We start from the raw sequence: 13,196 nt of genomic DNA on the forward strand, positions 1-13,196 counted from the left end.
CAGGGTGCCCGTCAGAGCGGCCGGGGAGGGCCGGCACGGCGCCCGTCAGAGCGGCCGGCAGCGCCAGCCGGAGCTGGGCAGCCCGGGGTGTGCGGCGCCTCTCCCCGCCGTGACCCGGCTGCCGCTCGGGGACTGCACAGGGAAATGGAAATGGAAATGCACAGAATCCCCGAACGGTCCCAAAGGAGCTCTGGCTGGCCCTGCCCGGGCAGGGTCACCTGGCACAGGAAGGCGCCCAGGGGTGTGGAATGTCTGCGGGAGACAGGATCCGCCGCCTCCATGGGCAGCTGCTCTGCCATGCTTTGTGAAGAGTTCTTCACGGACAGGTGGAACTTGTGCTTTAGTTTATGGGTGTTGTTCCTCATCCTGTGGCTGGGCACCACTGAAAAGAGCCTGGTACCAGTTTCTTGGCACCCACCTCTGAGATATTTGTTTGCATTAATGAGATCCCTTCTCAGTCTTCTTGAGACTAAACAGGCTTCCACGTTCCTCAAAAGAGATGCTCCATACCCCAAATAATCTTTGGGGTTTTTAGGGTAACTTGATGCTATAAAGATTGTCGCACAACAAGGATAAGGTGATAAATGTGCACTGTAAAAGGCTGGGTTTATCTGTGTTTTTATCTGTGTTTTTATATGTGTTTGAGGCCAGCTCAGCCCCCAGGATGTGCCTGGTGACTCAGGAGTGGGAGCAGCAGCTGGGTGTGAAGGCATGCAGGAATTATCCAGGTACACATGGAGAGTGAACACTGATTTCAGTGGGACAAAGCATGTGATTAAAATGGGAAAACATAAGATTACAAGATTACAACCCTGAGATGTGCTGCAGTTCGACCATCATACGTGTTGAGGTACAGTTTGTGAACGCGTTAAACTGTCTTCAGCAGCAAATCTTAAAAGTCTTATTTTTGGCCAGAACAAAGTGGGTAAGACACTGCTGGTTGTGTGTTTTCAAAGAAAAAGTTAAGTTTATTGACATCATGTAGTTACATAGCAAACATTCAGGCATGACTTACTTTGGAGCAAGTGATGCTTGTAAAAGTAAATACAGTCATTCAGTAATGGGCCTTTGTAAATAACATATGCCATAAAAATGACTGATTACATATATTTGCTTTCTTAACTAGTTAAGAAATTTCATGACAAAGGACAATGAGGAAAAGGCAATCAGCTGTACAGGCATTTCTTTGTGAACTACTGTAATGTGACTGATTCTGTAACAAAATTACATTTCATCTTTTCCTAGCTTATTGTCATATTAACTGTGATTGCACTTTCTGAGGAGTTTGGCAGTATTTTCTGGGGACTCAAAGTAATAAAGCACACTTTGAATTATTGTGTCTTATTTTCATGTTTTAGACCCTTCATCATTTACCTTGGTGAGTGAGGTGAGATTTCTATATTGACCTGTCCCACAACTGGTACAAACACCTAACAATGCTGAGCAGCAGTTGGAATGTACATTAAAATGTTACCTAACTCTTCAGGGGTAGAGATGCGGGTACTCTCACTAAATTCAGGAGTTACTGTTCTCTCTGGAAGTACAGCAGGAAGGAGGTTTTTATTTCCCTCCAAACAATACTGAGCTACAGTGTGTTTAGAAGTTCATTCTGATACATCCAGGACCCTTTCTGTGCACACAGTGAGTGCAGCTGTGTCTATACAGGAATACATGCATGCATTTCCATGTTTTCAAGATGCAATGCACATTTCCAGATTACCTTTTCAGTCAAAGCCTAAATAGCATAAAGCCAGAGTTATCATAAATAGTGATAACATGTTAAGATCTCTTTGAATGTTTCTTTTATTTCCTCTTTATTTCTCAGGTGACTGGTTGAGTTTCCTCATTTCTCACGGAGCAGGCTTTGTCTTACTTTAATGTTTGCATTTCTTCTTCTTTGTGTTGCACACTAAATGTGTTGGACAGCATTTGCTAACCCAAAATGTGCCTTTCTGAGCTTTCACAGCCAGGGTACAGCTGCAGAATCCCCATTTTTGGTTCCAAGGCTGCTCTGGGCACACACTGCCAGAGCTGCCAGGTGTGACACACCTGGATGGGCTGTGGGGACATGGTGGCACCAGGAGGGGCTGAAAGGCACCTGTGGAGCTTCACTCAGCCCGTGTGACACCTTCAGCTCTGTGACAGCTGAGAAGCCCAAGTGTGCTTCCCATGGGCTACTTCCAGGCTGGAATCCTGGCCACGCTGACAAAAGCCCTCCACATCTCAGCAGGAGCGGGATTTCACGCCAGAAACGCTTTCTGGAATGGTGATAGAACTGTTCTAGACCCAATGGTTTGGTTCTGCCTATCCTTAGATTAGCATTTACCCTGTTTTTAGCATTCCTGCAGGATTTGCTGCTCTTCTAGGTTGCAGCCAAAATTTTTAGTTCCAGTGGAGTTTGAAGTGGTCTAAAGAATGTTGTGCTGAATCTAAGGGATAACTCAGTGAGATGCAGTTAACACAGCTCTGCAGCATTCAGTTTCAGTAGCAAAACATGAGCCTGCCTACCAAAATGTTTACAGTTTGCCAGAACCCACTCCAGTGTGTGTTTTTATTACTTTTTAAACCCTCAATTGCAGAACACCTGTTAGCCTCAGAAATCCACACAAATTATTGGAAGAATTACTGTTTCAAAAATTATTACTTCAGTATTTCTCTGCATTTGGCTTCTTTTATCTCTGTCTACCTGACAGTGAAATATGGATAACAAGGCACTGCAGGTTTTTGAAGACCACTTCTCCCTGTCCTCTTCAGCTTTGGGGAAGCTGGCATCTGTGTGACCCTGTGGTGAATCACATCAGGCAATCAGACCAGGTTATAAGCAAAAAGTGACTTTTCTGGCCAATCAGCCCCCTTCTGATCACCACCAATGTGCTGCACCTGGTCTCAATACTTTCACAAGAGTTGAAACAGGTTCAGGTGGGTATCTACAATCAGCCACCTGTTTCCTATTGATCTCCCAAAGGACTCCCTGAGCTGGCCTCTCACCTTCCTGCTGCTGCCCCACTCAGCTGCTCTGTGTTTCTGGCTCTAACTGGGGTGGACCCTTTTATCCTGAACACTGCCTTCTGGTTTGGGATATCTTTTTCTTCATCTGCAGTTCAGGTTTGTTCTTTTTTCTTCCCCGTTTTGTTGTATCTTTGGGTTCTGCCTGTTGCAGTGGTTTCTTGCCTTTTCCCTGGTCTCACACACCTTTGGTTCTGCTGCGTTTTGAGGGCCTTCCTGATGCTGGGAGTGGTCTTTGTCCATCCCATTCCCTACTCTTCAGACTAGCGTGTTCCTCTGGCTGTTCTGGTGGCATCTTGCCCACCTTTAGGCTTTTTCCTATGGCTGTTCCTGCCCCGAGCATGAGGCCGCTCCTGGGTGGCAGCGGGAGGCAGAGGCTGTGCTGCTGTCCTCAGGAGGCCTTTGAATTCCCGTTCCCCGGCCACCATCCGAGCGTGTCACCTCTGTGCCGAACTAGCGAGGGCACACAGCGCTGTCCAGAGGCGTGGGCAGGCACCCGGACCTCTGCCAGGTATCCAGGTGCCCTCTGCCCGGGAGCACCTGCCGGGGCCGGCCCATCCCCGCCGGGTGGGTCGGGCAGGGCTCGGGGCCGCGGCCGCTCCGGCCCCGCTCCGCAGCGCCGTTTCCGGGCCCGCGGGCAGGTGAGGCGGCGGCGGGCGGAGCGGAGCGGCCGCGATGAGGCTGCTGCTGCTGGCGTGCCTGCGGGCACAGACCGGCAACGCCACCACGGCCGCCAGGATCCGGTGAGTGAGCGAGCGAGTGCCGCGACGGGGAGGATGCGCTGCGCTCCGCGCCCGCCATGCGCGGCCCGCGCCGGCGCACGGTGGCGGCTCCGGCGGCCCCGGGAGTGCGGGGGGCGGCGGCACAGCGCGGCGGCCCGGGGTGTGCGCTGGCTCCGGCGGCCCCGGCTGTGCGGCGTCTCTGCCGGCCGGGGTGTGCTGGGGGCGGTGGCTCCGGCAGCCCGGGGTGTGCTGGGGGCGGCGGCAGAGCCCAGCGGGGCCGGGGTGTGCGATGGCTCTGCCGGCCCCGGCTGTGCGGTGGCTCTGCCGCCGCCCCCCGCAATCCCTGGCCGGCAGAGCCCAGCGGGACCGGGGTGTGCGGTGGCTCCGCCGGACGGGGGGTGTGCGGGGGGCGGTGGCTCCGCCGGCCCCGGCAGCGTGTGGGGAGCGGCGGCCCGGGGGTGTGCGGGGGGCGGCGGCCGAGCCCGGGGACGCTGCGGCGCTGCCCGGCACGGTGCCCGCCCGGTGCGTGCCCAGAGCGGGCACGGCCGGCGGAGCCCGGGCCGCTCTCGCACAGCCCCGGCTGCCCCAGGCTGTGGGGATAACACAGTCAGTGGGACGGGCGGGAGGGCAGAGCCGCACAGCCCTGGCTGCAGCCATTCGGGGGTGGCACAGACGGGCGGCAGGGCCGTGCCAGAGCCAGCCCCGGCTGGCGCACACGGTGTGAAGGGCAGAGCCAGAGCCAGCCCCGGCTGCAGCCATTCGGGGGTGGCACAGACGGGCGGCAGGGCAGTGCCAGAGCCAGCCCCGGCTGGCGCACACGGTGTGAAGGGCAGCCCGGCAGAGCCAGAGCCAGCCCCGGCTGCAGCCGTGCGGGAGCCGCTCCGGTGGCTGCCCTCGCTGCGGGCTGCGGCTCTCGTGGGGATGGATGGACGGACGGACGGATGGATGGATGGATGACGGACACGGCGCTGCAGTGCTGGGAAATCGCACGGTTGAACAGAACCGCAGAAATATCCCACATGTCCCCGTTTGGCTTTTTCTGTGACGTGGAAAAGGGATGTGGCTGAGAGCATTGCTGCTGGGGCTTCACTGTGCACGTCAGCTATAAAAAAAAATGAATCACTATAGAAAATAAACAATTTCCCAATGGTTTTGTCCTCTTGAGGCCCACAATAATGATTTGGGTTCATCTTATCTAAGAGTTTTCCACAGTTTAGCTGTTTCTCTCTGGATGAATCTCTTGGGATATTCTGCTATTACAGGTTTTCCCTGACCTTGATCTGTGCATTGTCTCTCTCATGTGAGGTTATGCACAGCAGCATCCTCAGACATTAGGTTTTCACACTGCCTGTGTCATACCAAGCCTGAGACTTCTGCAGGGCTGCTCTGTGTATGAGGTGCTGGTAGGGCATGTCTGCTGGTCCTGTCACCCTGGCACTGAGGGTAGACACTCCAGACTCCAGAGACAGCTGAAGGTTTTGCTATTTTAAAACCATAGTTGTTGCTAAAATATTGAGACAAGTAAATTCTTTATATGCATATATATACTTCTTTTTATGCCTGTACATTGCAGCAGAGTTCCTGTGGCATTCTGCATTTCCTTTCGTTACTTACCCTTTGCTCTCACTGGATAGTACAAGACTAGCTATTGGGCACATCACTGCTCAATTTTCCTCTATGAGGTTATGTACCTTTACAAATCAAATATTTACTTTCCTTCTTCTTCAATTCCACTTTGAGGGAAGTCAGATGTACATTTAGGCTGGAGCTGTTCAGAGCTAATCTAGTGGAAAGCAGGTTCTGCATTGTTTCTAGTTAAAATAAGTCTGAATGAGCCAGAAAAGCAAGGGTTCACATATTATATCAAAGTCTTTTAATTACAGATATTGATAGTGAATATGTGAGCACATTGTACTGAGCTACAGTGGCTTAGCAAGGTGCCTTTACCTGATTTTTTTTTTAAATGTTGAACTTTTGGTTAAATATAAATGAAACAATGGTGTTGTTTCCGAGTGGAACACTTGCCAGCATAGATTAATTTTATGGCTTAATATAACAGTGTATACTCTGTTTATGATATTACAACTCTTCCAATAACTGCTTCATCTTTTCATAAATAAGATATTAATTTCCTGAGTTTAAAGTAAGTGGTGACAAAGGTACCAGAATTTAATTTGGCTAAAAATCAACTTGCTAAAACAAGTGGTATAATGAATGTGCTGTGGGCTTTCTTCCTATTGGTGTGCATAATCTTTAATCACCTTAAAAAATATGAGCAATGAATAAGTACAGCACTAAGCAAAAGTCTTTGCTTAGGCTGCCATTGTTCAACCTTAGAAATGAGATCAAAGATGTGTCAAGGAAGAAAAGAAATTATTCTTCCCTGCCCCCTGAAATGTTTTGTTCATCTTTTATTACTTGGTAGTAAGGAGGAATAGAAATCTGGAATTAATAGGTTAATTAGAAAGATTTAGATTAACTGTTTTGCCAATATGTAAATGTTTTCTGGAGAGGGAGAAATTGTTTTGGCTCTCATTAACTGGCCGGTTAAGACAGCCATTCTGTAAATCTCCAGGTAATCACCTGCAAGAGAATTAAACCACAAATCCAACTGTGCTTATCATTGCTCTGGACCATTGGTTTTGAGCTTAGACATTTAGTGGAGCATTCAGTAATCCAGACATTTCTACTGTTTCACTTTACCCTGTGTGCCAGGGTGGGAATCCCACAGGGGAACGCTCCAGGGCAGGGGATGCTCCTGTCCTCAGGGCAGCTCTGGGAGCTCCTGCACCTCCCTGATGGCTCTGCCCAGGTTGGGACCTTCCTGCCCAGGTTGGGACCTTCCTGCCCAGGTTGGGACATCCTTGTTGTGACATCCCTGATGGCTCTGCCCAGGTTGGGACCTTCCTGCCCAGGTTGGGACATCCCTGCTCAGGTTGGGACATCCCTGCTGACTCTGCGTGGCCATCCCCAAAGCAGGAACCCAGGACAGGTGCTCTTTGCACCTTAGCAAGAGATCCATCATTTACAGGGGCTGCCCTTGGTACCAGCATGGTGTGCACTGCAGGAACTGTGTGTAACAAGGGTTCAAGCCTTGCAGAGCTCTCTGGTCCTTGCCGAGCTCAGTTACTGAGTTCAGAGCACACAGACAGGACGAGCTGGTCCCCATCCTCACTCACATTTTCAATTTCTGTGGTTCACAGTGAACTTTATTCATGGTTCACTCATGCCAGTGCAATTTATCTATGTTGCTTCAAGGAGAGGTTTGAGAGGGAAATGAAGGACATGTTGTTTTAACAATTCTGAAAAAATAAGATCGTTTACAAAGAAAACAGGAGATCGGGCAGGGTTTCAGCTCGTGTAACTTGATGAGCCTCAGTGGGAATTGTGAGTGTTCAGGTCTGGCCAAGTTTCTGAAGGCAGTGGAATGGCTCTGCTCCCTCAACAAGCTCTGAATTGTGCCATGTACATTTAACAGGAGTTGGTGCACAGCTGCTGTGCAGAGCAGACAGCTGAGGGAAAGAGATAATTAATATTTTTGGATGAAGCCTATTTTGTGCCATTCAAGAAGTGGCAGTGTATCCACCTACCAGGAACTTTTTGGAAATCAAACATTCTTTGTCTGCAAGTAATTCCATTAAATATCAGTTGAAATTTAGAAGGTAAATGTTTCTGAGAGGAAGACATCACAGAAAACAGAGCAAGTTTCACGACCATAATACCTTAGAAATAAGCACACTTTTAACTCCTGTGCCTTCTCATCAGCCAGGCTGTGTTTGGAACTCTAAAACTGTTTTCTGATATGCAAACCTGTGAACTGCAGATTCATGCTGGAGGAGGGAGACTGCTAGCCAGGAGAAGTGAGAAGCAGTAACCAATTATGTAGGGAATAAAAATTTAAACATTGTAAAACATCGCTTGGTATTTCACAGATGTGTTAGAGAAAAATGGTTTTTTACAGAAATCTCAAAGTGAAAGTGTGTCAGGAAAGGCTTGTAGCTTTTAGCAGGATCTTTGCACACAGTGTAGATCCAGAGAACACACTTGAAAGTTTCGCTTATAAGCTTTGTGATTTCCAACGAATTTTACAAATGTACCAAACAAAGAGAAATTAATTTCCTGAATGCTAAAATGATGGGGACTGGGAAATACTTTGTCCAATACTCAGGTGTGTATAAATATCAGTGTAATGTACTTCTAAAAATGCTCTGTCACATTTACTGAATGGCTGGAGTTCTCCCTGATGCTTTCTGCCTAGAAAAACACCCAAAGTCTGGGATCTGACAGCTCCACTTTAGAAATATTATTTCCCCAAGTCATGGCACTGGCTTCCATGGGAGTTTCAGCAGAAGGGGAGAATGGGCAAGGCAATTTCTAGCTCCAAGCAACATTCAGGGTTTGTTAAGACTCTTGGGGATTTATCTCCTCTGTTAAGAACCATGATAGAGAGAAAATGTAGCCTTGAGATTTGCATTTCCAGTGTTGCATTTTGATCCCCAGACAGCAGGAGCTGGGTTAATTTTTGTTTCTCATTCACCAAGTATTTGTTGATGAAATGGCAAAATAATGTGAATTTGCCAGGAGGAGAAGAGATATGGATGACGTGTCTCCTGTGCCTGGGCCTCGTTCGGGGACATCTGTGACTTCACACACAGATCTGTCTTCCAAAAAAATCCCTGCAATAACTGCAGCACTCCCCAATCATGTTCCTTGGTAACAGCATATGTGTGAAAATCACCCTGCTTTTTTTGCTATAAAGATGAAAAGCCATTTAGAAAATATGAAAATAACGCTGTAAATTTCAGCACTTAAATACTACCCAATAACTCAGCTTCTACACTCGTGTATTTCCATAGATGCATCATTTGAAACTTGTGATTAATGATATCAAACTCAGTGGAATGTTCAGGGGATCAGGGCCTGTTTAAATCTGGGAATTTGAATTATTCTGGGAATATTTGCTTATTTTTCCTTCTAAAGATGTATGCAAATTTTTTTACGTGCTCCTGAGTAGAATAAAAATGTGTAAAAAATAATTTTGAAGCTGTAGAGGTAGTGCACAATCTCTGAGCCTTGGAACACTTGGGGAATCCCTCTCTATTTACTGCAGAACAGCTGCTGTTCCCCAGGGAGATGTGGAGCTGTGGAATGTGTGGAGAAGTAGTCATCCCTAGTATATTTAAAAAAAAAACCACTTCTGATTGGAATTCCTGGCTGAGTTTCTCGATTCCTGCTGTCCTGAGAGAGTTATTTTCAAATTAATCGTAATATGCAAACATATTGCTTGTACACGATAGTGATTTATGTTAATTGGAGTGCTGATGGGAAAAAACCCTCTTAGACCATTTAATGAGCACCTGTGAAATGATGGAATGCTCGCAGCAGCATCCCGAGGAATGCCTGGGAGATTGGGGCATCGTTATTGGGATGTGGATGGAGAGCCTGTGCAAGGGCAGGGCAGGTACTTGGAACCAGCTCGTGGGGCAGCTGGTGCTGAGAGTGGCTCAGCAGTGTCAATAAGGAGCTTAAAATGTGGCTGTGTTTCATTGTTTGTTAGCAGCTGTCATGATTTATTGGTCTGGTTTGGAACAGTGGAACGAAAGGCGTTTCTTTGGGGGTTGAGGAGGGAATCCAGCACCATGTGTGGTGCCAGTGCAGCTCTGTCTGACACAGTCAGGGCTGGCACATTCCCTCCAAGGCCCCCAGACATTTTACAGCACTCTTAGCACCAATTTCTGCAGGAGTGACTAACTTCTGCAGGACAGAAAATCACAGAAAATCGCATTTCTGGGGAGGCTGTGCAGTAATCAGGAGATGAAAGCTGACATGATGCAGGCAGTCAACTGAGATTTTAAAGCAGGTTGTGAAGGTGTTTGTGTCATTACTTTTGTGTAGTTTTTTTGCTTATACTTGAATATTTGTGTCATTACTTTTGTGTAGTTTTTTTTGCTTATATTTCAATAATCCTTTGCCTGGTTTATAAATGGTGAGCTGAGACAAGAAGCTATTAAACCCACCATCAAACAGAAGGGGAACACAGTTCAGCTCTCTGGCTCTCTTGATGCATTCATTTTTGATGTTCTGTGGTTTTGGTAGCATTGACCAGCTGGACATGTTTGTGCTTTCTTCACCTGGTGTCCTTTCTGCAGAACAAGGAGCTGAGAATCTCTGAGAGCAAGGCCTGACACAAGAATTCTGACACAAGAATTCTGACACCTCCCTTCAAAAGGAGGGATTATTTCAGAATAATAAGTTGAGTCAGGAAGGTCCTGACCGTGCTTCATTTTTTCTGATTTTTGTGGTGATTGTGCTTGGCCCAGGCAGCGTTACCTTGCTGGAAGGTGCCTGTGGCTTCACAGTGGTGAAGATAACAAATATCTTCCAGGCAAAGAAAACCAGCCTTGTGAAGAAGCTCCTGGTTGATATCTGCTTGAACAAAAAAGACATAAAGTTGAAAGAGCAAAGTTGGAGGAAAAACGTTTTGATTAAGTTTGTTTCCTACACTGGTGTGCCTATGACATTAACAGTGACTTCTTTATTCTCTTTCTGTTTGTCCCAATAATGAAGGAATCATCTAGAGGCTGCAGGTCACATCTGTGTTCTTAAAGATGCTTTCATGTATGGAAGTGCAGCTGAAATAGCAAACCTGACCTCCTCAGACAAGTTTGATGCAGCCCTGGCCATTCACCTCTATAAAGGAGGCAGACTGCTGCAAGGTAATCCTCCTCCTGCTTTGCAATAAAAACACCTCCCAAAAAGTCCTGCAAGGGAAGAGAATGAATCCTAGCTGCTACACATGGCTGTAAATGTACAAACCCACACACAATATCCTCTCTCTGTTTATCCATTTCAGCAAACGTTCAGAAATGCTAAAAATCCCTCTCAATGGGAGATCTGATAGAGAGAGAACTAAATAAATGTACTTTTAAACGTCATGGTGCTCTTGGTGATTAAGTGCTTTAACTACATCAGGATGAGAGCATTACATTAACATTAGGTCCTTTCAGTAAATGTGTTCTTTCAGAGGACAATGGCTTGGCTAAGGAGAGCTGGGCTCAAATGGAAGGAAGCAGGGAGGATAATTTCATTTTTCTGCTCAGAAACGAGTCAGGGTTTTTCAACGTGAAATAACATTCCTGTCAGCCAGGCTGCAGGAGACAGGATGTTATCAGACAAATAATAAAATTTTCTATTTTCTTTAGCCACGGAGAACAAAATTTTAGCCTGCCACTAATGACAGACTGGGAGCACTGGCTCTGAGAATTACAGACAGTAATTTCACCTGCTGAAATTGCAGTTTGTGCATCCTCAGCTGAGAGCACCCTGAGTTACAGGAATCTGTCCAAAGGCACAGAACTGCACCTTCCACTGATGTCTGGGCTTGGTTTGGATTTCAGCAGTGCCCCCACTCTGTTCTGGGGGTGTGCAGACAGCCTGAATTTCTGAGTTTGCTCTGCTGGGCTGCTTCTGCTCCAGAGGGGCTCTGGTTTCAGCAGGGACTGAAATACAAACACGAAAAATAAATGTAAAATGTAAAATAATGTAAAATGAGCTGTGCTCACTTATGAATTAAGGCTTGTTGGAACATAGAGATGATTGGTTTTTTGACAAGACCTTGAATTGTTTTGGAGGAAGCATGTTGAAAGTCTGAGCACCATCTTTTTTGGGTTTTTTGGGGATTTTTGCTGAGGAACAGGAGATAAAGCTGAATTTTAGTGTTTATTGGAGTAGAGTTTTACTGGAGTTTAACTTGCATGGCAATGCCCAAATGGTGTTGCTGTTGCCTTTTCGAAGTCCCAAGTGACCTAAAAGCCTGATGCTTTACCAAAGGAGTTTCAATAAATCAGTTACACTGATTTATTGATTATTATCAGTTACACTGTTCTAAAAGTATCTGCAGTGACTGAAAGAGAAATAAACCAAAAATCTCTGCAGAGTAGGACTGTAATAGTAAGGTTTCTGAGATTATCACAGTCAAAGTGTAAAGGTTATTGCAGACTTTGGGACAAAAAAAAGGGATCCAGAGAACATTCCTGGCTCTTGGGACATTTAGAAATTTAGTGATTGCACTACCACTGCTGCCACACTATTGATCTGCTTGGCCTCATCCTGCAAATTCTGTTTACAGGATCAGCACACCCAATAGATGGCATCACAATTATTCACTTCTTACTTTATGACAGAGGCAGTGCATATTTGATATGGTGTTACAGACAGTCTGTCTCTGGAAGATTAGAGGCAGTGGTGCTTTGATAGAGCACATCAATTCCCTCCACCTGCAAGCATTAGAGTGTAATATCAACAAATGCCAAGGAAATTCTCCAAGTAGCCAGAATGGTAATTAGTCTTTCGTTCTTTTTGCTTGCTCTCTCATTTAGTAATGAGGAAATTAGCAATGCTAATAAATCCTGATCTTACAGCTCACTTAACTTTCAAATACAAATTGAAATCTATGGTACATTTTCTGTCTTTATCAACAAACTTTGTTTCCCATTTGGTTTGATGTCCTGTGAAAGTGCAGTTATTGTGTGTGGGGTTACAGTGCTAAAAAAATTAAAATTCCAGTTTCCTTTTCAGAGATTTTTGCTCAGATAGGTGATTCAGTGCTATCAATGCCCCTTTTCACTCCGGTCATTAAATATTGGCCACCTTCTGATTGCTTTGCAGGGAGCAGAATTCCCTTTGGGATCATCTTTGGAGGGACAGATGTCAATGAAGACATGAAATGCAAAGAGAAACGCCAGGTGATGGGAGCAGTGCTGGAGAGAGCCAGGTGAGGGCAGGGTGGGAGGTTTCTGACAGGAAATTGCGTTTTGTGTGGCAGATCTTTAGGAAGTTTCCCCACACACTTGGAAGCACTGGAAGGTGTGGAGGCCAGCAGAAAACCCTGGAATGCTGAAATCCTGGTGACCTTTACCTGTGTCTGTGATTCAGTGGTGGAGGGGGACAGTTTGATCAGAAAGTGCAGCCTGTTTGTTTGGGATTTCCCTGCTCCTCACACACAGCTTGTGCACAGGTTGAAAAGTGGATCCCTCTGAGACAAACAGATTTTTTTAAATTTTATTTTTTTTCTGCTTTTTGATCCTTTGAAATTTGATCCTTTCCCTGGGCCCATGAGCAAAGAAGCAGAGATTGAAAAAGTCTTTAAGCAAATTCTCTCAGGTTTTAGGGGAAATGACAAGGGAGCATTTTCAGGTGTTTTAAAGTCTGGAAAGTTCTGGTGCTGTGCCAGTGTAGTCATGAAATGTAGAGCAAGAACTGATCCTAAACCAGAGGAAATTACTAAAAACTGAGAAGACTTTTGAGTGCGTTTCATAGTTTCAACATCCCCAGGAAAGCAGTTTTCTCCTGGCTGATCCAAAGGTTTGTTGACTTCAGCAGTGTTTGCTCATGGCCCTGCTGGGGGAGGAAAGCTGTTTTGGTTCAGAGCAGAGCAGGATGGGTTTGGGCCAGGCAGGATCTGCCCCA

General features: G+C 46.6%; 1 protein-coding gene across 1 annotated transcript in view; it reads left to right on the forward strand.

Annotated features, from left to right (window-relative positions):
- The first annotated feature begins 3,668 nt into the window (after positions 1–3,668).
- The window catches only part of GLT1D1 (glycosyltransferase 1 domain containing 1), a 36,686-nt gene continuing 27,158 nt past the window's right edge, over positions 3,669–13,196 (forward strand). Inside the window, exons 1-3 of the mRNA XM_063173226.1 lie at positions 3,669–3,749; positions 10,296–10,444; positions 12,396–12,501. Coding sequence (XP_063029296.1) covers positions 3,682–3,749; positions 10,296–10,444; positions 12,396–12,501 — 323 coding nt within the window. The 5' untranslated portion in view covers positions 3,669–3,681. The remainder of the gene's footprint in view (positions 3,750–10,295; positions 10,445–12,395; positions 12,502–13,196) is intronic.

The sequence above is a fragment of the Melospiza melodia genome, chromosome 20 (genome assembly GCF_035770615.1).
Source record: "Melospiza melodia melodia isolate bMelMel2 chromosome 20, bMelMel2.pri, whole genome shotgun sequence".
NCBI classification, from domain to species: Eukaryota; Metazoa; Chordata; class Aves; order Passeriformes; family Passerellidae; genus Melospiza; species Melospiza melodia.